Genomic DNA, 27578 nt, shown 5'->3' with positions numbered 1-27578 from the left:
AAGATCTAGATTTACATTGTCCAATACAGTAGACAGTAGATACTTGTGTTTAGTTCAATTTATGCTGATTAATCTTTTTTTTTTTTTTTTCCTTTTGAGACTGGGTCTTACTCTATAGCCCAGGCTAGAGTGCAGTGGTACAATCACAGCACACTGCAATATCAACCTCCTGTGTTCAGGTGATCCTCCCACTTTAGCCTCCCTAGTAGCTGGGACTACACATGCAAGCCACCATGCCTGGCTAGTTTTTTGTTTTTTGTAGAGACAGGATTTCACTCTTCCCCAGGCTGCAATGCCATCATGCAGTCATGGCTCACTGCAGCCTCAAACTCCTGGGCTCAAGTGATTCTCCCACCTCAGCTTCCCAAAGTGTTAGGATTACAGGCATGAGCCACTGCTCCTAGCCTGTAATTTTTAATAACAAATTCAGTTCCTCAGTGGCATTGGACAGTGCTGTTGTAGGTCATTGTTTCTCAAACTATGCTTCTAATCAAAATCACCGGAACATTTTTTGTTTTAAATAAATGCAAATTACTGGGTTCAGCTCCAGATTTACTCAATCGAAACCTCTGAGTAAAGCATGGAAATCTATATTTTTAACTAACAAAGAAGTTTGAGAACCTTCATATATCGTGAATTCTGAGTAAAATCTATTTTATGAAGTATCATTTTCTATGATAAAGAATAATATCAGTTAGCTATTTAAAACTGAAAAATTGAATGGTATACATTAAAACTTGAGGGATACACCTACACTGGTACTTAGATTCTTTAAGTAACTTTAAATTCTTCTATTACGAGATTGGAAATTACTGAGTGAATTTCTGGCAAGATTGACTTAATGAATGAAGACACAATATGTTAATTTTAAAAGGAGTATTAGGCCAGGCATGGTGGTTCACACCTGTAATCCCAGCACCTTGGGAGGCCAAGGCAAGGGGATCACCTGAGGTCAGGAGTTCAAGACCAGCTGGTTGATGTGGTGAAACCCCATTTCTACTAAACATACAAAAAATTAGCCAGGCATGGTGGCATGCACCTGTAATCCCAGCTACTCGGGAGGCTGAGGCAGGAATATTGCTTGAACCTGGGAGGCGGAGGTTCAGTGAGTGAGATTGCGCCATTGCACTCCAGCTTGGGCAACATGAACAAAAGCATGTCTTTAAAAATAAAAAAGGAGCATGAGTACAAATGCAGAAAAATAGTAAAATTACTTGAAAATATCAATGAATCTGAAAACTTTAATAAAATGGAATTTCTTAGAAAATATAGCTTAACATAACTGTCACAAACAATCAGAGAAAACCCATGGTCAGATAATTTTACCATAGTTTCAAGAAACAGATAAATCTTAAATAAGATGTAGTAAAGAGTAGAAAGAGGGGTCCAAAAGGGCTCCGGCCGGAGGTCGTGGCGCTTGCGAAGGCGAGGTCATGAGTTCAAGGCTAACCTGAGCAACCATATAAGCTCAAACTGATTGGCAAAAAAAAAAAAAAAAAGAGTAGAAAGAGTATTTATAACTAATCCTGTGGCTCTGTTTAGCAAGATAAGGCTGTAATACCAAAACAGACAAGAATAATATGCAAGAGGAAAGTTGTATGTTAATTTTTCTTATGAATATAGATACTAATATTACCAAGCTAAAAATAACAACAAAAAAGTTAAGCCATAAGATCAAGTGGGGTTTATTCCAGTAATGCAAGCTTATTGTAATTCAGAGAGTAGAGACAGTATTTGTTTATGTAAATAGCTACAGAAAAAAACATTTGACACATTCAACACATAATAATGAGAAAAATTCTTAGCAAACTAGAAAGTATAATTTACTATTTACAGTTGCAACAGAAATATAAGAAACTAGGAATACATGTATCAAAAGATGTGTAAAACGTTACAGAGAAAATTATAACACTTTATAGAAAAGATATAAAAGAAGAAAAATAATTGGAGAACTGCTTAACATTTTTATAAATAGTAAGACTCGATATCTTAAATTGTTAGTTCTTCCCAAATTAGTCTGTGAATTAAGTGTAATTCAAATCAAAGCACCAGTTAAGTTTCTTAAAATGGAATTTGATGGGTTGGTTATAAGTTTCTTGTGGAGCAGTTAATGGCCAAATATAACCATGAGTTTTGAGGAACAAGGTGACTGGCAGGGAGAATTTGCCTTGTTAGATAGTGTAATTAATTATAAATCCACAGTAATTTAGTGTAGTATTACCCGAGGTTTGGATAGATTGGCCAATAGAATACAATAGGGCCTAAAAGCAGATTATGTAGAAATTTAATATATAATGATGATGATGATGTTGCTGCTAATGGTAGCTTATACTTGTTGACAGCCATCTGCCATGCTGTGCTTTAAGTATGTATTAACTCATTTAACCTTACTACAAGGTAGGTATTATTGTCCTAATTTTACAGGTAAGGGAATAGAGGAATCGTGACGGTAAGTATAATTCACACAAAGTCATAGTTACTTAGTTGAGCATCCAGTTATTGAACTTGGGCAGTCACCAGAGCGCACAGTCTTAACTGCATCATTGCATATACTCCCTCTCTGAAATGGAAGTGCCATCACAAATTAGAAGGGAAAGATGGCAGTGTTTAATAAATGATGCTGAGTAATTTGTCATATATATGGGGGTGAGGAGTAGATACCTATCTCACATACTACACTAAGCAAAATTCCAAACAGATTAAAAGACTTAAAATGGAAAAGGAAATTTAGAAATTTTTAGAACACATTATAGGAGAATTCTCACTGAGTTAAGGGCAGGGAAGGGTTTCTTAAGTATAAAAGCACTAACCACAAAAAAAAAAAAAAGATTGATAAGCCTACTGACTTTATAACCTATTCAAGCAAAGAAAAAATTTACAAACTGAAAAAACTAGCCACAAAGAGAAAAAAGTATATATATAAAATATATTCATCTAATAATTAACCGAAATTAAGTAACCACAAAGCAAGAAAAAAAAGACTACAAATCAGAAAAATAGGCAAAGGACATCTATAGGCAGCTTACAGAAGAAACCCAAATGGCCAATAACTGCAACAAAAGATTCCCAATCTCACTAGAGTTTGCAGAAATGTAACTTAAAACTGCAGTGACATACCATTTTGCACCCTTCAGAATGGCAGATGTTTAAAAAGTTGGGTAGTGTATATGAGAATGTGGAACTGTAATGAAACAGATGGGTATAATTACTTTTGGAGAGCAATATGGCATTATCTAGTAAAGTTAAAGATACAAGTACTCTCTGGCTCAACAACTCCTCCCCTTGGAATGTACATCACAGGATCATTCTTCAAGCTACTGGTCATAATGAAATCTATTAGTGAGTCATGAAATCAATTTAGTGGGTCAGACCAACAATTTTTTCAGATTCTTAATTTGCCTCAGCAAATTCTGTGGCCAAGTACAAAGAATGATATGAGAAAAACTGGAGGAGTTATGACATTGGCTAGGAATAATATTTACTGTGTTGCTAACCAACATCTCTTATTGTAGAGTCTGACTGGCATACTTTACCGAACGATGGATGAAAAACATACACTGACACAGGTTTGCCAGTCAGCATGGCCAGGGAACCTCTGCCAGAGTCAGCAGCAGCCCCAAAAAACCAGTGATGTTTGCATTTATTTAGTACAGATTAAATGACAAAGGTCTCAAGTAAATACTATTAGAGGATAATTAACATTGCTAGCCTCACAAGTAGAGAGCAGTTTGCATGCGTGGATGATCTACGGTTGGTCTTAGGACCATGTGAGTAAACAAGCTATTTAGATAAACCCCTCTACATTCTCCTGTTATGTGCTCTATGCTGTTGGCTCAGAGTAAGAGAATTAGGCTGCCTTCAGCCATAAACCGTTTCCCAAGGTTTTTGCAAAACCTTCAGGCCTTCCAAGAAGGTTTGTGTCTTTCTATAATTTTTCCACCACCCTGATTGATCTCCTACATCTCCCCTTTTCTGTTTTTTGCATCAGGTTTTTTTTGATTGAAGAGAGTACAGATGTGTGCAGCAGCAGTTTTGTCAGGCACAGAAGTTAGAAGGCATGCTCCGACTTTCCATCCTAGTATTATTAAATAACATAAGACAAACATGAGTATAATCAGTAGCATTATTTTCCAATCAAGAAGTGAATTGTAGTGTTAGTTGGCACCTCAGTCCAATGTATGACATTACTTAGGGATCCTACCAGGGGTATGTTAATTCCTCCTAGCCAAGCAATCGCATTGTTAGAGACTGGGAAGGGAGTGTCTGCGTAAGTAACAGATGGGAAAAAAAGCAGGTTTAGAAAATGGGCTCAATAGAGTGTAGCAGGTACAGGTTGTAGGCAATGTGAGAGCATAAAAAAGAACAAATTATGTGAAGCAAATGGTGTTTGTGTTTGGAGCAGGATTCACTCAGCCTTCTGAGTTGTCTTCAGCATTCTGTTTGGTGCCTGTGTTGTCCGAGGAAGCTGCATTGTTCTGGGCTGTGGGTTCTGTAGGTTTATTTCTGGTACCAGGTTGGGTTTTAGCCACATCACTACATGGTATGGTTTGATGCATCATGCTGGAATACAAGTAGGACCTAAGGGGGTGTGAACATAAGCATATCCTTTTCCCCATGTTAGCACATCATTTGGACCACACCATTCATTACTATTTACATCTTTCCATAAAACTACAGGTTTTATGTTTCGAGAGACTTTAGTGAAGTGCTTTTCTATAGCTGATTGATTGAAATTTATCATCTAAATTTAAGAAATTAACAGTAAATAAGGCTTGTGCTAGTAGTGTTCCAGGGTCTTTACTCATATTCCCATTTTTGTTGTCTGAGCATATTTTTAAGGGTGGAATGGGTATGTTCTACTGTGGCCTGTCCTTGGAGGTTATATGGGATGCCTGTGGAATGTTGGATGTTCCATATGTGACAAAATGGTTGAAATTTTGAGCTGGCATAAGCCAGACCATTATGGCTTGTCTGTGTGTGTGTGTGTGTGTGTGTGTGTGTGTGCTGCCCCATAAACACAAAAGTTAAAAGAAGATGTTTAATGACATATTGAATGGACTCTCCAGGAAGAGCATATGCAGTAATTAGATGAGTGTTGGTATCAATAGATACATGGACATACCTTAGTTTTCAAAATTCAGTGATGTGTGTAACATCTGTTTGCCATAACTGATTAGATTCTGGTCCTCTAGGGTTAACACCTCTAGAAGGAGGGGATGTGCTAGTGAGTGAGCTCACAATCTGGACACTGAAGAATGATTTGTTTGGCTAGTTTTTAGATAGGTTGAAATTGTTAAGTTTCTCCAATTTTGGTGGAAAAATTGATGCAATTGGGTGGCTTGGTCCAGCAGTGACATAATAACTTGCAGATCTGCTTGATCATTGCCATAAGCCAGTGGGCCAGGCTACTTGGGAGGCTGAGGCAAGAGAATTGCTTCAACCCAGGAGGCAGAGGTTGCAGTGAGCAGAGATCATGCCACTGCACTCCAGCCTGGGCAAACAAGCAAGATACCATCTAAAAAAAAAATCATTTTTAGAATCAGATTTAAAAGAATTTCCATTGCTAAGTAAAACTGAAAGGGCGAAAGAAAAAATTTTCAACTTAGAACAACTTTTATGAAAGGAAAGTTTTTCATGGATACAAATCCTTTGTAGAAATTTTAATATTTATGGAGTCCAACTTATCAATTTTATTATCTTATGATTCATGCTTTATGTGTTCTAAGAAATCAGATCACAAAGATAATCGCCTAGATTTTCTTGTACAAATTGTATAGTTTTCAGTTTTACAGTTAGGTCAATGATTCATTTCAAGAAAACTTTTTTTCTACTTTTTAATTGTACTTTAGGTTCTGGGTACATGTGCAGATCATGCAGGGTTATTGGATAGGAACATACATAACAAGGTATTTTGCTGCCTCCATTCCCCCTTCATCTATACTGGCATTTCTTCCCATGTTATCCCTCCCCACCCCCCACTGTCCCTCTTCTAGCCCCCCGCAAACTGACCCCAGTATGTGATGCTCCTCTCCCTGTATCCACATGGTCTCATTGTTCAACACTTGCCTATGAGTGAGAACATGTGGTGTTTGGTTTTCTGTTCTGTCACTTTGCTGAGAATGATGGTTTCCAGATTCATCCAAGTCCCTACAAAGGACATGAACTCATCATTTTTTATGGCTGCATAGTCCATGGTGTATATGTGCCACATTTTCTTTGCCCAGTCTGTCATTTGGGTTGGTTCCAGATCTTTGCTATTATACACAGTGCTGTGATGAACATACATGTGCATGTGTCTTTATAATAGAATGATTTACAATCCTTTGGGTATAGTGACTTATAATCCTTTGGCAGGTCTGGTGGTATATACCCAAAGGATTATAGTAATGGGATTGCTGGGTCAAATGGAATTTCTGTTTCTATATCCTTGAGGAATTGCCACACTGTCTTCCACAATGGTTGAACTAATTTACACTCCCACCAACAGTGTAAAAGTGTTCCTATTTCTCCACATCCTCTCCAGCATCTGTTGTCTCCTGATTTTTTAATGATTTTCATTCTAACTGGCATGAGATGGTATCTCAATGTGGTTTTGATTTGCATTTCTCTGATGACCAGTGATGATAAGCATTTTTTTTTCTTATGTTTGTTGGCCTCATATATGTCTTTTGAAAAGTGTCTGTTCATATCCTTTACCCACTTTTGAATGGGTTTGTTTTTTTCTTGTTTATCTGTTTTAGTTCTTTGTAGATTCTGGATATTAGCCCTTTGTCAGATGGGTAGATTGCAAAATTTTTTTCCCCATTCTGTTGGTTGCCTGTTCATGCTAATCGTTGTTTCTTTTGCTCTACAGAAACTCTTAAGTTTAATTAGATCCCATTTGTCTATCTTGGCTTTTGTTGCCATTGCTTTCGGTGTTTCAGTCATGAAGTCCTTGCCTATGCCTATGTCCTGGATGGTTTTGCCTAGGTTTTCTTCTAGGGTTTTTATGGTGTTAGGTCTTATGTTTAAATATTTTATCCATCTGGAGTTAATTTTAGTGTAAGGTGACAGGAAGGGGTCCAGCTTCTGCTCTCTGCACATGGCTAGCCAGTTTTCCCAACACCATTTATTAAATAGGGAATCCTTTCCCCATTGCTTGTTTTTGACAGGTTTGTCAAAGATCAGATGGTTGTAGATGTGTGGTGTTGCTTCCGAGGCCTCTGTTCTCTTCCATTGGTCTGTGTCTCTGTTTTGGTACCAATACCATGCTGTTTTGATTACTATAGCCTTGTAGTATAGTTTGAAGTCAGGCACCATCATGCCTCGAGCTTTGTTCTTTTTGCTTAGGATTGTCTTGGCTATGTGGTCTCTCTTTTGGTTCCACATTAAGTTTAAAGTGGTTTTTTTCCAGTTCTGTGAAGAAGGTCATTGGTAGCTTGATGGGGATAGTGTTGAATCTATAAATTACTTTGGGCGGTATGGCCATTTTCATGATATTGATCTTTCCTAACCATCAGCATGGAATGTTTATTGATCTGTTTGTGTCCTCTCTTATTTCGTTGAGCAATAGCTTGTAGTTCTCCTTGAAGAAGTCCTTCACATCCCTTGTAAGTTGTATTCCTAGGTATTTTATTCTCTTTGTAGCAATTGTGAATGGGAGTTCATTCTTGATTTGGCTCTCTGTTTTTGGTATATAGGAATGCTTGTGATTTTTGCCCATTGATTTTGTATCCTGAGACTTTGCTGAAGTTGCTAATCAGTTTCAGGAGATTCTGGGCTGAAACGATGGAGTCTTCTGAATATACAATCATGTCATCTGCAAATAGAGACAATTTGACTTCCTCTTTTCCTATTTGAATACTCTTTATTTCTTTTTCTTGCCTGATTGCTCTGGCTAGAACTTCCAATACTATATTGAATAGGAATAGTGACAGAGGGCATCTTTGTCTAGTGCCTGATTTCAAAGGGAGTACTTCCAGCTTTTGCCCATTTAGTATGATATTGGCTGTGGGTTTGTCATAAATAGCTTTTATTATTTTGTGATATGTTCCATCAAGTCCATCAATACCTAGTTTATTGAGAGTTTTTAGCATGAAAGTCTGTTGAATTTTGTCGAAGGCCTTCTCTGCATCTGTTGAGATAATCATGTGGTTTTTGTCTTTGGTTCTGTTTATGTGATGGATTATGTTTATGGACTTGCATATGTTGAACCAGCCTTGCATCCCCAGGATGAATCCTACTTGATCATGGCGGATAAGCTTTTTGATGTGCTGTTGCAGTTGGTTTGCCATTGTTTTATTTAAGATTTTCACATTGATGTTCATCATGGATATTGGCCTGAAGTTTTCTTTTTTAGTTGAGTCTCTGCAAGGTTTTGGTATGAACATGATGTTGTTCTCATAAAATGAGTTAGGGAAGATTCCCTCTTTTTGTATTATTTGGAATAGTTTCAGAAGGAATGGAACCAGCTCCTCTTTGTATGTCGTAGAATTCAGCTGTAAATCCATCTGGACCTGGACTTTTTTTGGTTGGTAGGCTATTGATTGCTGCCTCAACTTTCACCCTTGTTATTGGTCTATTCAGGGTTTCAAATTCTTCCTGGTTTAGTCTTGGGAAAGTGCAAATATCCAGGAAGGCATCCATTTCCTCCAGATTTACTGGTTTGTATACATAGAGTTGTTTGTAGTAATCTCTGATGGTAGTTTATATTTCTGTGGAATCGTTAATGATATCCCCTTTATCAATTTCTATTGCATCTATTTGATTCTTCTTTCTTTTCTTTATTAGTCTGGCTAGTGGTCTATTTTGTTGATCTTTTCAAAAAAACCAGCTCCTGGATTTATTGATTTTTTTTTGAAGGGTTTTTTTGTGTCTGTCTCCTTCAGTTCTGCTCTGATCTTAGTTATTTCTTGTCTTCTGCTAGCTTTTGAGTTTTTTTGATCTTGCTCCTCTAGCTCTTTCAATTTTGACAATAGGGTGTTGATTTTAGATCTTTCCTTCTTTCTCATGTGGACATTTATTGCTATAAATTTCCCTCTAGACACTGCTTTAAATGTGTCCCAGAAGATTCTGGTACATTGTGTCTTCTTTCCTGTTGGTTTTGAAGATCTTCTTTTCTGCTTTCATTTTATTGTTTATCCAGTCGACACTCAGAAGCAAGTTGTTCGGTTTCCAAATAGTTGTGCGGATTTGAGTGAGTTTCTTAATCCTGAGCTCTAATTTGATTGCACTGTGGTCTGATAGGCTGTTCGTTATGATTTTCATTCTTTTTCATTTGCTCTGGAGTGATTTGCTTGCAATTATGTGGTCAATTTTAAAGTAAGTGCAACGTGTGCTAAGAAGAATGTATATTCTGTGGATTTTGGGTGGAGTGTTCTGTAGATGTCTATTAGGTCTGCTTGGTCCACCTCTGCGTTCAAGTCCTGGATGTCCTTGTCAATTTTCTGTCTTGTTGATCTGTCTAATATTAACAGTGGAGTGTTGAAGCCTCCCACTATTATTGTGTGGGAGTCGAAATCTCCTTTTAGGACGTTAAGAACTTACTTTATATATCTGGGTGCTCCTGTGTTGGGTGCATATATATTTAGGATAGTTAGTTATTCTTGTTGGATTGATCCTTTTACTATTATGTAATGCCCTTCTTTGTCTCTTTTGATCTTTGTTGGTTTGAAGTCCGCTTTATCAGAGACTAGGATTGCAACCCCTGCTTTTTTTGTTCTCCATTTGGTTGGTAAATCTTCTTCCATCCCTTTGACTCTATGAGTGCGTGTGAGATGGGTTTCCTGAATTCAGCACACTGGTGGGTCTTGTTTTCTTATCCAGTTTGCCAGTCTGTATCTTTTGATTGGGGCATTTAGGCCATTTACTTTCAACGTTAATATTGTTAATGTGTGAATCTGATCCCTCCATTTTGTTACTGGCTGGTTTTTTGCCCGTTAGTTGACTCAGTTTCTTCCTTGAGTTATTGGTCTTGACCATTTGGTATGCTTTTTCAGTGGCTGGTACTTGTTCCTTTCCGTGTTTAGTGTTTCTTTCAGGAGCTCTTGTAAGGCAGCTCTGGTGGTGACAGATCTCTCAGTAATTGTTGTCCATAAAGAATTTTATTTCTCCTTCACTTATGAAGCTTAGTTTGGTGGGATATGAGATTCTGGGTTGAAAGTTCTTTTCTTTAAGGATGTTAAATATTGGCCCCCATTCTCTTCTGGCTTGTAGGGTTTCTGCTGAGAGATCTGCTGTGAGTCTGATGGGCTTCCCTTTGTGGGTGACCCGACCTTTCTCTCTGGCTGCCCTTAGCGTTTTTTCCTTCATTTCAACCCTGGTGAATCTGACGAGTATGTCCCTTGGGGTTGCTCTTCTTGAGGAATATTTCTGTGGAGTTCTGTGTATTTCTTGGATTTGAATGTTGGCCTGCTTTTCTAGTCTGGGGAAATTCTCCTGGATAATATCCTGGAGAGTGTTTTCCAGCTTGGATTCATTCTCCCTGTCACATTCAGGTACACTGATGAAGTGGAGATTAGGTCTTTTCACACAATCCCATATTTCTTGGAGGCTTTGTTCATTTCTTTTCACGCTTTTTTCTCTTGTCTTGCCTTTTCTTTTTATTTCATTGAGTTGATTTTCAATCTCTGATACCCTTTCTTCTGCTTGATCGATTTGGCTATTGAAACTTCTGTTTGCTTTGCTTAGTTCTCATGCTGTTTTTCAGCTCCATCAAGTCATTTATGTTCTTCTCCAAGCTGGTTATTCTAGTTAGCATTTCGTCTTTTTTTCAACATTTTTAGTTTCTTTGCATTGAATTCCTTTAGGTGTTCCTTTAGCTCAGAGAAGTTTGTTATTACCCACCTTCTGAAGCCTGTTTCTGTCAATTTGTCAAGCTCATTCTCCTTGTGTTTTGTTCCCATGCTGGTGAGGAGTTTTAATCCCTTGACGGAAAAGAGGTGTTCTGGTCTTTGATGGTTTCATCCTTTTTGTGCTGGTTTCTACCCATCTTCGTGAATTTATCTAGCTTTGATCTCGGGGAGCTGCTTCATGAGATCACTTGTCTGCCTGTCTAGGTGCTGCTGGGTTTCCAGGGACTCTTCAGGTTGCTATGTAGGCTTCCTGTGTCTCTTTGTTTGCACTGGGAAGTTAGGCCTGCGTCTGGTGGGTGCCCCTCCTTCTGCTGACCTGGAGGTTCTGCTGGGTTGTCAAGGACACCATCATTCTATGTAGGCGTCCTGTGTTTTCTGTTAAAACATGAAGACTAGGCCCACCTCTTTAATGGCAGGTTGCCCCTTTCCTCCATGGAGCTAGATCATTCAGGGTTCAGCTCAGACTGAGGCACTGGCTGCAAAACCCACTAGTGTTAGTGCTTCAGCCTGCCATGGTTTGTGGGGGAGGGGAGGGACCCACCCAGCTGCACCATCTGTCTCCTGGCTTTCATCTCCCTCTCTTGAGTTGTTGGGGAGGGGATGATAGCTCAGTCCACAGGCTTTCCTGGCAGGCTTATGTGTTTGCTTAAATCTGTGCAACAATCCACGGCACTGGCCTGGATTATTATTCAACTCTGCACTTGTAATTGCTGGTGCTTGACTGGTGAAGATCCTCTGTTCTGTGGATTGCTGAGGCTTTGGGGGAAGCACCATATCTGGACCAGGGTGCCGGAGGGGAGCCCCCGATTTGGTCAGATGCACGTTCTGGGTGAAGCAGCACCCCTCTCTGCCTCAGTCTGCCCTGCCTGGGCTTTGCTCACTGTCCAACCAGACCTGTTGAAATGAGCCTGGTACCTCGGTTGGAGCTAGGAGATCTCTCGCTTTCTGTCTCTTCTCACTGCGTGTTGTACACTGGAGTTGTCTCTGTTCGGACATCTTGTCACTTCTCCCTCAAGTAAACTCTTTATGTGATGTGAGATATGGGTTGAGAGTGTTATTTGACCTCAATACTATTTGTAGAAAAGGTTATCTTTAATTTACTGAATTATCTTGGCAACTTTGTCAATAATCATAAGTATGGATCTATTTTTGGACTCTGTTACATTGACCTATATCTTTTCTTTTACCAATACTACACTGTCTTGATTCCTTTGTAGGAAGAAATTGTTGTTTTATTCCTTTATACAAAGTAACTCAAGTAATGTGAGTCTACCAACTTTGTTCTTCTTTAAAATTGTGTTGGCTATTTTAAAATCCTTTTCCATACAAATTTTACAATTTTGTCAGTTTCTACCACAAAGGGTTTTAATTCCACATATAGCATTCTGGAAAAGGCAAAAATTACATGAACAAAAATCAGATTGCTGGTTGCTGGAGGTGGGAGGAAAGTGACTGCAAAGGGACACAAAGAAGCTTCTGGGTCATGGTAATATCTTCACGGTGGCAGTGGTTGCATGACTTTATATCATTATATATCTGTCAAAACTCAGAACTGTATAGCTAGGTTATATTTTACTGTATGTAAACAAAACCTCAATAAACCTGACTTCAAAAAATAACAAAAAGTAAAGGACTAGGCTCAATAGTAAATTAGACTGGAATTATCTCATGAATAGAAAGCACACTCATTTATTATATAAAAATTCTTTCTAATGTTTATTTTTGAATTGCTTATTCTCCATTTTTCTACATTTTATTTAAGTATTAATAAGATTAAATGTGTTATGTGGAAAGGATTTGAGGGACGACTTTTATTTCAACTGTATAAATGTGTGTTGAGTTCTGATGTAAAATGTAGTTTTTACTGAGAGTCATGACAAAAATAATTTGAAAAACAGTATCCAAGGAAACGTGTGTAAATAGGAAAACTTACAGCAATGTAAATGCTGCATTCTTTTGAAGTACTAAAAACTTACTAGGAGGATAAATTCCACATAAGATTGATAAAAAGGAGGCTGAAGAAGGTTATATATAGTATGATACCATTTATGTGCTTTAAATTATGAAAAATTATATTTTTTATTGCATTTTAGGTTTTGGGGTGCATGTGAAGAACATGCAAGATTGTTGCATAAGTACACACACGGCAGTGTGATTTGCTGCCTTCCTCCCCATCACCTATATCTGGCATTTCTCCCCATGCTATTTCTCCCCAACTCCCCACCCCTGCTGTCTCTCCCCTATTTCCCCTTGACAGACCCCAGTGTGTGATGCTCCCCCCGCCGTGTCCATGTGTTCTCATTGTTCAACACCCGCCTATGACTGAGAACATGCTCAGTTTGATTTTGTTTCTGTGTCAGTTTGCTGAAAATGATGGTTTCCAGGTTCATCCATGTCCCTATAAAGGACATGACTTCATCGTTTTTGATTGCTGCATAATACTCCATGGTGTATATGTGCCACATTTTCCCTGACAAGTCTATCATTGATGGGCATTTGGGTTGGTTCCAGGTCTTTGCTATTGTAAACAGTGCTGCAGTGAACATTCGTGTGCATGTGTTTTTATAGTAGAATGATTTATAATCCTTTGGATACATACCCAGTAATGGGATTGCTGGGTCAAATGGAATTTCTGTTTCTAGGTCCTTGAGGAATCGCCACACTGTTTTCCACAATGGTTGAACTGATTTACACTCCCACCAACAGTGTAAAAGTGTTCCTATTTCTCCACATCCTCTCCAGCACCTGTTGTCTCCAGATTTTTTAATGATCACCATTCTAACTGGCATGAGATGGTATCTCAATGTAGTTTTGATTTGCATTTCTCCAATGACCAGTGATGATGAGCATTTTTTCATGTTTGTTGGCCTCATGTATGTCTTCTTTTGTAAAGTGTCTGTTCATATCCTTCGCCCACTTTTGAATGGGCTTATCTGTTTTTTTCTTGTAAATCTGTTTTAGTTCTTTGTAGATGCTAGATATCAGCCCTTTCTCAGATGGGTAGACTGCAAAAATTTTTCCCATTCTGTTGGTTGCCGGTTCACTCTAATGACTGATTATTTTGCTGTGCAGAAGTCATGGAGTTTGATTAGGTCCCATTTGTCTATTTTGGCTTTTGTTGCCAATGCTTTTGGTGTTTTGGTCATGAAGTCCTTGCCTACTCCTATGTCCTGAATGGTCTTGCCTAGATTTTCTTCTAGGGTTTTTATAGTGTTAGGTCTTATGTTTAAGTCTTTAATCCATCTGGAGTTAATTTTAGTGTAAGGTGTCAGGAAGGGGTCCAGCTTCTGCTTTCTGCACATGGATAGTCAGTTTTCCCAACACTGTTTATTAAACAGGGAATCTTTTCCCCATTGCTTGTTTTTGTCAGGTTTCTCAAAGGTCAGATGGTTGTAGATGTGTTGGTCTATGTCTCTGTTTTGATACCAGTACCATGCTGTTTTGATTACTGTAGGCTTGTAGTATAGTTTCAAGTCCAGTAGTGTGATGCCTCCCGGTTTGTTCTTTTTGCTTAGAATTGACTTGGCTATGCGGGTTCTCTTTTGGTTCCATATGAAGTTTAAGGTGGGTTTTTCCAGTTTTGTGAAGAAGGTCATTGGTAGCTTGATGGGGATAGCATTCAATCTGTAAATTACTTTGGGCAGTATGACCATTTTCACGATATTGATTCTTCCTAACCATGAACATGGAATGTTTCTCCATCTGTTTGTGTCCTCTCTTACTTCCTTGGGCAGTGGTTTCTAGTTCTCCTTGAAGAGGTCCTTTATGTTCCTCGTTCGTTGTATTCCTGGGTATTTTATTCTCTTTGTAGCAATTGTGAATGGCAGTTCGTTCTTGATTTGGCTCTCTTTAAGTCTGTTATTGGTGTATAGGAATCCTTGTGATTTTTGTGCATTGATTTTGTATCCTGAGACTTGCTGAAGTTGCTTATCAGTTTCAGGAGATTTTGGGCTGAGATGATGGGGTCCTCTAGGTATAAAATCCTGTTGTCTGCAAATAGAGACAATTTGACTTCCTCATTTTCTATTTGAATACCCTTTATTTCTTTTTCTTGCCTGATTGCTCTGGCTAGAACTTCCAATACTATACTGAATAGGAGTGGTGAGAGAGGGCATACTCTTCTAGTGCCAGATTTCAAAGGGAATGCTTCCAGTTTTTGCCCATTCAGTATGATATTGGCTCTTGGTTTGTTGTAAATAGTTTTTATTCTTTTGAGATACGTTCTTTCAATACCTAGTTTATTGAGGGATTTTAGCATAAAGGGCTGTTGAATTTTGTCAAAGGCCTTTTCTGAATCAATTGGGATAATCATGTGGTTTTTGTCTTTGGTTCTGTTTATGTGGTGAATTATGTTTATAGACTTGTGTATGTTGAACCAGCCTTGCATCCCCGGGATGAATCCTACTTGATCATGGTGGATAAGCTTTTTGATGTGCTGTTGCAGTGGGTTTGCCTGTATTTTATTGAAGATTTTTGCATCTATGTTCATCATGGATACTGGCCTGAAGTTTTCTTTTCTTGTTGAGTCTCTGCCGGGTTTTGGTATCAGGATGATGTTGGTCTCATAAAATGATTTGGGAAGGATTCCCTCTTTTTGTATTGTTTGGAATAGTTTCAGAAGGAATGGTACCAGCTCCTCTTTGTATGTCTGGTACAATTCAGCTGTGAACCCATCTGGACCTGGGCTTTTTTTGGGTGGTAGGCTCTTAATTGCTGCCTCAACTTCAGACCTTGTTATTGGTTTATTCAGGGTTTTGACTTCTTCCTGGTTTAGGCTTGGGAGGATGCAATTTTCCAGGAACTTATCCATTTCTTCCGGGTTTACTAGGTTATTTGCCTAGAGTTGTTTGTAATAATTTCTGATGATGGTTTGAATTTCTGTAGAATCTGTGGTGATATCCCCTTTATCATTTTTTTTTTGCACTTATTTGATTATTCTCTCTCTTCTTTTTTATTAATCTGGCTACTGGTCTATTTTGTTGATCTTTTCAAAAAACCAGCTCTTGGATTTATTGATTTTTTGTGTCTCTATCTCCTTCAGTTCTGCTCTGATCTTAGTTATTTCTTGTCTTCTGCTAGGTTTTGAGTTTTTTTTACCTTGCTCCTTTAGCTCTTTCAATTTTGACCATAGGGAGTCAATTTTAGATCTCTCCTTGCTTCTCATGTGGGCATTTATTGTTATATATTTTCCTCTAGAGACTGCTTTAAATGCATCCCAGAGATTCTGCTATGTTGTGTCTTCATTCTCGCTGGTTTTGAAGAACTTCTTTATTTCTGCCTTCATTTCATTGTTTATCAAGTCAACATTCAAGTGCCAGTTGTTCAGTTTCCATGAAGCTGTGCAGTTCTGAGTTAGTTTCTGAATTCTGAGATCTAACTTGATTGCACTGTGGTCTGAGAGACTGTTATGATTTCTGTTCTTTTGCATTTTCTGAGGAGTGATTTACTTCCAATTATGTGGTCAATTTTAGAGTAGGTGCGATGTGGTGCTGAGAAGAATGTATATTCTTTGGATTTGGGGTAGAGGGTTCTGTAAATGTTTATTAGGTTTTCTTGTTCCAGGTCTGAGTTCAAGTCCTGGATATCCTTGTTAATTTTCTGTCTTGTTGATCTGTCTAATATTGACAATGGGATGTTAAAGTGTAAATCTTTGTAAGTCATTAAGAACTTGCTTTATGTATCTGGGTGTTCCTGTATTGGGTGCGTATATATTTAGGATCATTAGCTCTTCTTGTTGCATTGATCCTTTTACCATTATGTAATGTCCTTCTTTGTCTCTTTTGATCTTTGTTGGTTTAAAGTCTATTTTATCAGAGACTAGAATTGCAACTCCTGCTTTTTTTTGCTGTCCATTTGTTTGGTAAATCTTCCTCCATCCCTTTGAGCCTTTGTTTATCCTTGCATGTGAGATGGGTTTCCTGGATACAGCGCACCGATGGTTTTGGCTTTTTATCCAATTTGCCTGTCTGTGTTTTTTGATTGGGGCATTTAGTCCAGTTACATTTAGGGTTAATATTGTTATGTGTGAATTTGATACTGCCATTTTGATGTTAGCTGGCTGTTTTGCCCGTTAGTTGATGTACTTTCTTCATTGTGTTGATGCTCTTTACTATTTGGTATGTTTTTCGAGTGGCTGGTACTGGTTGTTCCTTTCTCTGTTTAGTGCCTCTTTCAGGAGCTCTTGTAAAGCAGGCCTGGTGGTGATGAAATCTCTGAGGACTTGCTTGTTCACAAAGGATTTTATTTTTTCCTTCATTTATGAAGCTCAGTTTGGCTGGATATGGAATTCTGGGTTGAAAGTTCTTTTCTTTTAAGGATGTTGAATACTGGCCTCCACTCTCTTCTGGCTTGTAGGGTTTCTGCTGAGAGATCTGCTGTGAGTCTGATGGACTTCCCTTTGTGGGTAACCTGACCTTTCTCTCTCGCTGCCCTTAGCATTTTTTCCTTCATTTCAACGCTGGTGAGTCTGACAATTATGTGCCTTGGGGTTGCTCTTCTTGAGGAATATCTTTGTGGTGTTCTCTGTATTTCCTGGACTTGAATATTGGCCTGCCTTGACAGGTTAGGGAAGTTTTCCTGGATAATATCCTGAAGAGTGTTTTCCAGCTTGGATTCATTCTCTTCATCACATTCAGGTACACCTATCAAACGTAGATTCGGTCTTTTCACATAGTCACATATTTCTTGGAGACTTTGTTCATTCCTTTTTACCCTTTTTTCTCTAATCTTGCCTTCTTGTTTTATTTCATTGAGTTGATCTTCAACCTCTGATATCCTTTCTTCTGCTTGGTCAATTCAGCTGTTGAAACTTGTGTATGGTTCACGAAGTTCTTATGTTGTGTTTTTCGGCTCTATCAATTCACTTATATTCCTCTCTAAGTTGTCTATTCTTGTTAGTATTTTGTCAAATCTTTTTTCAAGGTTCTTAGTTTCTTCGCATTGGGTTAGTACATGTTCTTTTAGCTCCGAGAAGTTTCTAATTGCCCACCTTCTGAAGCCTGATTCTGTCACTTCATCACACTCATACCCCATCCAGCCTTGTTCCCTTGCTGGTTAGGAGTTGTGATCCCTTGTCGGAGGAGAAGCATTCTGGTTTTGGTTGTCTTCATCCTTTTTGCACTAGTTTCTTCCCATATTTGTGGATTTATCTACTTGTCGTCTCTGCAGTTATTGACTTTCAGATTGGGTCTCTGAGTGGACATCCAGTTTGTTGATTATGAAGTTATTTCTGTTGTTTCTTAGTTTTCCTTCTAACAGTCGGGCCCTTCTGCTCTAGGACTGCTGAGGTCCATTCCAGGCCCTGCTTGACTGGGGATCACCTGCAGCGGCTGCAGAACAGTAAGGGTTGCTGCCAGTTTCTTCTTCTGCTGTCTTTGTTCCAGAAGGATACCCGCCAGATGTCAGTCTGAGCTCTCCTTTCTGAGGTGACTCTTTGCATATATGGGTGTCAGGGAGCTGCTTGAGGAGACAGTCTGTCCTTTAATAGGAGCTCAAGTGCTGAGCTGTGAGCTCGTTGTTCATTCAGAGCTGCTGGGCAGGTACATTTAATTTTGCTGCAGCAGAACTCATAAACCACCCCCCCCTTTTTTTTTTTTTACCAGGTGCTGTGTCCTGGGGAGTGAGAGCTTTATTTATGAGTTTCTGTTGTGCTGCTGCATTTTTTCAGGGCTGCCCTGCCCTGCGAGGAGGCAGCATAGTTACTGTCTGCCTGCAGAGGCTTTACTGAGGTAGTGTGGGCTCCGCCCAGCTGCCACGTGAACTTTGCTGCAGTCCTGTTTATACGGGTGTAGTTAGAACTGCCTCCATAATGGTGGCCCACCTTTATAATGGCGGACTCTTTTTAATGGCGAGCTGTCTCGGCAATGGCAGGGTGCCTCAGCAATGGCAGACTACCTCCGTAGTGGTGGACTGCCTCGGTAATGGTGGACGCCCCTCTCCCACAGAGCTGCACCATCCTGGGTTCAGCTGTGCTTGCTCTGAAACTCAATCCAGAGCATTTCTGATTGCTATTTTTTTGTGGGGATGGGACCAGCCAAGCCTGATCACCTAGCTCCCTGCCTCAGAGCCTTTTTTTTTTTTTTTACTTGAAAGGTCGACTGTCTCCCAGGTTTCCAGTCGCCTGTTGAAAAGGTGCCCAGATCTGTGTGAGTTCCTGTGCGGTGACCCACTGTGCTGGCTGAAACAGCGGCGCTGAGATTCTTGGTGCTTTTTTGCCTGGGAATCTCCTGGCCTGTCTCCCTGTTTCAGTCCCCTATTTAATCATCTGCCTTACCAGAGCTCCAATTGCCAGCTAAAATGGCACCCAGACCCATGTATTTTGTACGGAGAACCCCCACACTGGGGTGCTGGCAAAATAGCCACGCCGCGCTGGTGACCGATGGGGCTCCTCCGCCTGGGAATCTCCTGGTTTGTGGGTAATAAAAATCCGTCTGGAAATGTGGCGTCCACTCACCCATCATGCGTTCACTGGGAGCTGCAATCCTGAGCTGCTCCTAATCGGCTATCTTCGAAAAATTATATTGTTTATGTGATACATTAGGAATGCAAAACATTGCAGTTTTAGATAATGGCTGCCTCTTGAATAAAGTGGATTTCAGCCATCTCTAGTACTTTATATTTTTTTTAAGTAAATATGATAAAATCTTTTGTTAAAGCTAGGTGTTTTCTCTGTACTCTTTGTTTGAATGTATTTTAGTGGGTAAAAGAGATTCATCCATAACCTACTCCTGAAAGCCATCAGTTGTAGTGGGTTCTGCCTATAAAGCCAGAGGTGAATGCAAAGGAAAAAGTAAAAAATAAAAAAAGTTGGGGGGTAAGAAATAAAGAATGGTAAAGAAAAGGCTGGATGTTAAAAAGGAATGAAAGCCTGTTATTTACACCAAAATAGATGGACCTATATGTCATTATGTTGAAATATGCCAGGCCCAGAAAGACCGTATCATATATTGTCACTTAACAGGTGTGAGCTGACAAACTTGATCTCATGAAGACAGAACATAGAAGGACTGATACCAGAGGCTTGTGAGCATGGGAGGGGGAAATATAGAGAAGCTGGTAAATGGGCACAAGCATAGAGTTAGATAAAAGACAAGCTGTATTGCTTTATAGTACAGAGTAACTATAATTAGCAGCAATATATTGTATATTTCAATGTAGCTAGAAGAGAGGATATGAAATGTTACCAACCCATAGAAATGATGAACACTCAAGGTAATGGATACCCTAAATACTCTGACTTGATTATTATACATTTTATGCATGTAACAAATACTCACATGTACCCCATAAATATGTAAAATGTCATGTATCAGTAAAAGAAAAAAAGGCTGGATAGAGAGAGGTGAAATAGAGACATCAGTGCACAAAAGAGTAATATGCTTGTTATTCTGTGTGACTATACTGGTTAAGGAAATTCCTGCTGCATATAACCCAAATTTACCATGAGAGGTTAAGAAAACTTTTCACATAAAAATTACATAGCTGAAACATCCATTATTTAAAAATCAGGATAAAGAAGGAAAAGTATAATAATTAAAATTACACCATTGTTGATATACTATATTTCCTCCTAGCTTCTGTGCGAATATATCTGTACTTTTCTTTTTTAAAAAGAAAATGAGATCATACTAAAAGAGTCAAACTGTTTTGTAACCTTTTCTCCCCATTCATCAATGTACTGAAAAACAGTATTTTAATGGCTGTATAGTTTTTCCATTATGTTAATGTGTCACAATTTAATATCAATCTCCTGTTGTCAATTATTTTAATTCTGTTTCACTACTTAGATATTTTTTTAAACATCTGCCATAGAATCATTATAACATACATCTTTATTTCCCCGATAAGTTCAAGTGAAAAGGTATGCATATTTTTTAAGGTTTTAGATCCTCCGTAGAATTTTGTTTTTCCTATTAGTATAGGAGAAATGAGAAAAGATGACTGAAATGAAAAGGGTATGGGTGAGACATTAATATTATCAATTATTCAACATAGATATGTATAGATTGTATTTGGAGGGCTACAAGTAACACATTATATACTACTTGGGTCAAAATAAGCTCATTACAAAATAGGTTATCAAGTAGTTCATTATTCTAGTTAAGGATACTTGGGTCCCTAAGTTTCCCTTTTTACCTAAGACATTTTCCTTTGTAAAGAGTACCTGGAAATTTAGTAGTACCAATGGATTTTCTTTTCTCTCTTTTTAAAAATAAAGCTAAGATTTCATTATTTCTCTCCTTTAGTATGGTAGGAGAAAATGCTCTTGGAATAAAAACCTCTAGAATACATGACAAAAATAACCCTAAGCTGTCCTTAACAGATAAAATCATCATCTACATTGGTCACCAAGGAGATTCAAATTAAATGGGTGTAGGAAAAGGAAAGCATCCTCTAGAACTAGATCCATGGCAAGGGTGTCAATTGAAAGGTCATTCATGGGATGAAGGCATAAATAAGGTAGATTCATTGTGGGGATGGCTTATAGAGGAAGAGATGTCTGACTGTGGATTTATCCTCAGATGATTTTCTCGTAAATAAAACTTAACAAGTTAACAGATCTCAAAACCAAGAGCTATCCAAATGGTGCAGTAATAAGCATAGTGCCCCAAGTACATTTTTCTTTTAATTGGTATTCACATAACCTAAATTTAGTAATAAATATATTAATAGTAAAGTCCATTGTGAAAAGCAAGTGCCATGTTTCATTCATTTTGTTTTTCCAGCTTTTAACACATTTAGTAGCAGTAGGCAATCAATCAGTTTTGAACTAAATACATTCTTTTATTCTTAACAGACTGGATTATGGACAGAACTTGGAAATATTGAAAATAATTTCTTAAAGCCACTCCATATAGGACTTAATATGTCAAAAGCACATTATGAAGCAGAAATTAAAAATAGCCAAGGTTGGTAATGTGCAATTTTGTTTTCAGTTAGGTCTAAAAAGTAGTCCAATTTCAGAACTGTCATATTCAAATTTAAACCTTTTAAAAAATCTTATATTTGGTTAGAGATCATAAAAGCTAAGCCGTTTTATTTATAGTTAAAATTCTTAGCAAATCTATAAGCTAATTTACCTAAAATTGGGTTACTGAAGACTGAAACCAAATTGAAGCATATTCCATTTTAAAGCTTCAAGTTCTGATTAAGAATCTGTATTACAGCTATTTCTGTTTGGGTACCATTCCTTTGGTATTGCTGGGTCCACTCTCCATCTCACTCTCAAGTAAATCCATACAAATTATGAAAAGAATCTTAGATCCAGAATTATTTAAGTCAACAATTCCATAATAATCATATGATCTCTTCCATATATCTGTGGTATTGCTTTTATAGGCATTACCAGAAATTCTTTTAGTATAATGGCTATAATCCTGATTATATACCGAAGAAAATAGTTTCATGAATCCTATACATGCCAAAATAATGCTATTTATCTAAAGAGGCATTAATTTACATGTTGCAGAATTTTGATATTTCATTCTATTTGCTTACAGCCTCAATATACCCTGAGCTGTTAAACAATGGACTGAATAATTTACACAAAATAACTGACACATTTTAAGTTAGTGAGTGATGAAAATAGCTTATATATTTGTTATTGAAATCTGAGAGTTGTTTTTAAGTGTAACACATGATTTTTTTTTTTGTCTTACAGAGGCCCAGAAATCTAAAGATCTTTGTTCTATAGCTGTAGGTGGAGAAGAGATCCCTAATATGCCTCCTGAAATGCAGCTTAAGGTGATCTGAAATTTTCTTTCCTTTCCTTTTTATTCTTTAGAGACGGGATCTTGCTGTCTTGCCCAAGCTGGAGTGCAGTGGCATGATTGTGGCTCACTGCAGCCTCAATTCTCTGGGCTCAAGTGATTCTCCCACTTCAGACTCCCAATTAGCCAGGACTACAGGTGCACACCACCATGCCTGGCTTTTTTTTTTTTTTTTTTTTGAGACCAAGTCTTGCTCTGTTGCCAGGCTGGAGCGCAGTAGCGCAGTCTCAGCTCACTGCAACCTCCGCCTCCTGGGTTCAAGTGATCCTTCTGCCTCAGCCTCCTGAGTAGCTGGGACTACAGGCATATGCCACTAGTCCTGGCTAATTTTTGTATTTTTGGTAGAGACAGGGTTTTACCATTTTGGCCAGGATGGTCTCGATTTCTTGACTTTGTGATCCGTCCACCTTGGCCTCCCAAAGTGCTGGGATTACAGGCATGAGCCACCGTGCCTGGCCACCTGGCTAATTTTTAGTAGAGATAGGGTCTCACTGTGTTGCTAAGGCTGATCTCAAACTCGTGGCCTCTAGTAATCCTCCCACCTTGGCCTCCCAAAGCATAGGAATTACAGGTGTGAATCGCTGCACCTAGCTTTAAGTATTCCTAAGCTACTTCCAGCTGTAATATTTTCTATGTTTTGTTTTGCAAGTAGCATTAATAACATTTTTTCTTGGCTTTGCAGGTCCTACATTCAGCTCTTTTCACATTTGATTTGATTGAAAGTGTTCTAGCTCGAGTGGAAGAACTCATTGAAATGAAAACAAAGTCTACCTCTGAAGAAAATATTGACATAAAGTGAAAGTTCTACTTCCTAAATAAAAATAACATAATTTTCCATTATGATTTAATACCTTTAAAAAATTTTTTTTTGTAAAAATTTACTGCTCAAAAAATAAATGCAGTTTTTCTCATTTATCAATTTCTATAATGATACATTATAGAATAATAGTATTTTTTGGTTTTAAAGTCATTTAATGGTAAATAATATCCACATATGTCCTAAATACTACTTTTGAAAATCCAATATAAACTAACTTTATACCTTCATAAAATATAGTTGAATTGTCTATATTCATTACTACAGTTTTAATGAGCCTTAAAAGTACTGATACACTTTTTTGCTGCCTTTATAGGCCGTGTAACATATTGGAATTCTTAATGTCAGCCTGGATATCACACAAGTGTAAATGAGTAGAAAGAAGTTTAGAATTCAGTCAAGTTGACTTCTTAGCTTCTCTCTCTTTTCCTGGCTCAGGTGGAGTCTTTGGGAGCAGAGTCCCATCACCGCCTCTCCAGCAGAAGTTATAATAGGAAAACATTTACAAAGATGAATTTTAGAAATACTTGCTACCTTATAGAGAAACCTAAAAAATATATATATGACTTTAAGAAGCTGATTAGGAAATTAAGATGTGTCCAACTCAATAAGAAGCTACACCTTGGTTTATGATACATGTACATACCAATCCTTTGCTAAACAGTGTTAGACTGGCAAATTCGATAGTCAAGACCCATTGCTGTGCTGTATTCAGGAGACCCATCTCATGTCCTAAGACACACATAGGCTCAAATTAAAGGGATGGAGGAAGATTTACCAAGCCAATGGAGGGCAAAAAAAAAAAAAAAGTGTGTGGGGGGGGCGGTTTGTAATCCTAGTCTCTGATAAAATAGACTTTAAACCAACAAAGATCAAAAGATACAAGGGCATTATATGATGGTAAAGGGATCTATGCAACAAGAGCTAACATAAATACATATGCACCCAATACAGGAGCACCGAAATACATAAAGCAAGTTCTTAATGACATACAAAGAGACTTAGACTCCCACACAGCAATAGTGGGAGACTATAACACCCCACTGCCAATATTAGATTAACAAGACAGAAAATTAACAAAGATATTCAGGACTCGAACTCGGCTCTGGACCAAGTGAACCTAATGGACATCTACAGAACTTCCACTCCAAATCAACAGAATATATATTCTCAGCACCACATTGCAGTTATTCTAAAATTGACCATATAATTGGAAGGAAAACATTCCTCAGCAAATGCAAAAGAATAAAAGTCATAACAAGCAGTGTCTCAGACTACAGTGCAATAAAATTATAACTCAGCATTAAGAAACTCACCCAAAACCGGACAACTACATGGAAATTGAACAACCTGCTCCTGAATACCTACTGGATAAATAATGAAATGAAGGCAGAAATAAAGATTTTATTTGAAACCAGTGAGATCGAAGACACAACATACCAGAATCTCTTGGACACATTTAAAGCAGTGTGTAGATGGAAATTTATAGCACTAAGTGCCCACAGGAGAAGTGAGGAAAGATCTAAAACACCCCAATATCACAATTAAAAACTAGAGGAGCAAGAACAAACAAATTCAAAAGCTACTAGAAGCAAGAAATAACATCAGAGCAGAACTGAAGGAGATAGGGACAAAGAAAACCCCTTCAAAAAAAAAAAATCAATGAATCCAGGAGCTGGTTTTTTGAAAAGATAACCAAAATAGACTGCTAGCCAGACTAATAAAAAAAAAGAAGAATCATATAGATGCAATAAAAAATGATAAAGGGAATCCCACAGAAAAACAAACTACCATCAGAGAATACTATAAACAACTCTATGCAAATAAACCAGTAAATCTAAAAGATATGGATAAATTCCTGAACACTTACACCCTCCCAAGGCTAAAGCAGGAAGAAGTCAAATCCCTAAATAGACCAATAACAAGATCTGAAATTGAGACAGCAATTAATAGTCTACCAACCAAAAAAAGTCCAGGACCAGATGGGTTCACAGCCAAATTCTACCAGAGGTACAAAGAGGAGCTGGTACCATTCCTTCTGAAACTATTCTAAACAATAGAAAAAGAGGGAATCCTCCCTAACTCATTTTATGAGACTATCATCCTGATACCAAAACCTGGCAGAGACACAACTAAAAAAGAAAATTTCAAGCCAATATGCATGATGAACATTGATGTGAAAATCCTCAAGAAAATACTGGCAGACTGAATACAACAGCACATCAAAAAGCCTATCCATCATGATCAAGTCAGCTTCATCCCCAGGATGCAAGGCTGGTTCAACATACACAAATCTATACTGCCCAAAGTAATTTATAGATTCAATTCTATCCCCATCAAGCTACCATTGACTTTCTTCGCAGAACTGGAAAACCCCATCTTAAACTTAATATGGAACCAAAAAAGAACCTGCTTAGCCAAGCCAAAAAAAAAAAAAAAAAAAGCTGGAGGCATCATGCTGACTTCAAACCATACTACAATGCTACAGTCACCAAAATAGCATGGTACTGGTACCAAAACAGAGATATAGACCAATGGAACAGAACAAAGTCCTCAGAAATAATGCCACACATCTACACATCTGATCTTCGATAAACCTGACAAAAACAAGCCATGGGGAAAGGATTCCCTATTAAATAAATGGTGTTGGGAAAACTGGCTAGCCATAGGCAGAAAGCTGAAACTTGATCCCTTCCTTACATCTTATACAAAAATTAACTCCAGATGGATTAAAGATTTAAACATAAGACCTAATACCATAAAAATCCTAGAAGAAAACTTAGACAATACCATCAGGACATAGGCATGGGCAAGTACTTCATGACTAACATACCAAAAGCAATGACAACAAAAGCCAAAATTGACAAATGGGATCTAAGTAGAGTAAAGGGCTTCTGCATAGCAAAAGAAACTATCATTAGAGTGAACAGGCAGCCAGCAGAATGGGAAAAAATTTTTTGCAATCTGCCCATCTGACAAAGGGCTAATATCCAGAATCTACAAAGAACTTAAACAAATTTACAAGAAAAAAGCAACCCCATCAAACAGTGGGTGAAGGATATGAACACTCTTTTTTTTAAATTGCATTTTAGGTTTTGGGGTACATGTGAAGAACATGCAAGATAGTTGCATAGGTACACACGTGGCAGTGTGATTTGCTGCCTTCCTCCCCTTCACCTATATCTGGTATTTCTCCCCATGCTATCTCTCCCCAACTCCCCACCCCGCTCTGTCCCTCCCCTATTCCCCCAACAGACCCCAGTGTGTAGTGCTCCCCTCCCTGTGTCTATGTGTTCTCATTGTTCATCACCCACCTATGAGTGAGAACATGCGGTATTTCATTTTCTTTGAACAGATACTTCTTAAAAGAAGACATGTATGAAGCCAACAAACATGAAACAAAGCTCATCACTGGTCATTAGAGAAATGCAAATCAAAGCCACATTGAGACACCATCTCACACCAGTTAAAATGGTGATCACTAAAAAATCAGGAGACAACAGATGCTGGAGAGGATGTGGAGAAATAGGAACACTTATACTGTTGGTGGGAGTGTAAATTAGTTCAACCGTTATCGAAGACTGTGTTGATTCCTCAAGGATCTAGAAATAGAAATACCATCTGACCCAGTAATCCATTGCTGGGTATATACTCAAAGGATTATAAATCATTTTATGATTAGACATATATGCACACATATGGTTATTGTCGCACTGTTCAAAATAGCAAAGACTTGGAACCAACCCAAATGCCCATCAATGACAGATGGGATAAAGAAAATGTGGCACAGATACACCATGGAATAGTATGCAGCCATAAAAAAGGACAAGTTCATGTCCTTTGCAGGGATATGGATAAAGCTGGAAACCATCATTCTCAGCAAACTGACACAAGAACAGAAAACCAAACACCACTCATAAGTGGGTGTGGAGCAATGAGAACACATGGACACAGGGAGGGGAACATCACACAACAGGGCCTGTTGGGGTGTAGGGGGATAGAGATGGGATAACATTAGGAGAAATACTCAATGTAGATGATGGGGTGATGGATGCAGCAAACCACCATGACACGTGTATACCTATGTAACAAACCTGCACATCCTGCTCATGTGCCCCAGAACTTAAAGTATATTTAAAAAAAAAAAAACAGCAGAACTCC

At 38.2% G+C, this 27578-nt stretch overlaps 1 protein-coding gene across 4 annotated transcripts in view; it reads left to right on the top strand.

Moving 5' to 3' along the window:
- Positions 1-23515, top strand: part of GLMN (glomulin, FKBP associated protein) — a 72325-nt gene extending 48810 nt beyond the window's left edge. For all 4 annotated transcript variants that reach the window (XM_002751081.6, XM_078332432.1, XM_009001696.5 and 1 more), the window contains 3 exons: positions 21628-21739; positions 22492-22574; positions 23283-23515. In XM_002751081.6, the coding sequence (XP_002751127.1) occupies positions 21628-21739; positions 22492-22574; positions 23283-23399 (312 nt within the window). In that variant the 3' untranslated portion in view covers positions 23400-23515. The remainder of the gene's footprint in view (positions 1-21627; positions 21740-22491; positions 22575-23282) is intronic.
- The last annotated feature ends 4063 nt before the right edge of the window (positions 23516-27578 follow it).

Source organism: Callithrix jacchus, chromosome 7 (assembly GCF_049354715.1).
Source record: "Callithrix jacchus isolate 240 chromosome 7, calJac240_pri, whole genome shotgun sequence".
NCBI lineage: Eukaryota > Metazoa > Chordata > Mammalia > Primates > Cebidae > Callithrix > Callithrix jacchus.
Note: the sequence above shows the minus strand (reverse complement) of the source record. Positions and strands in the feature narration are given on the sequence as shown.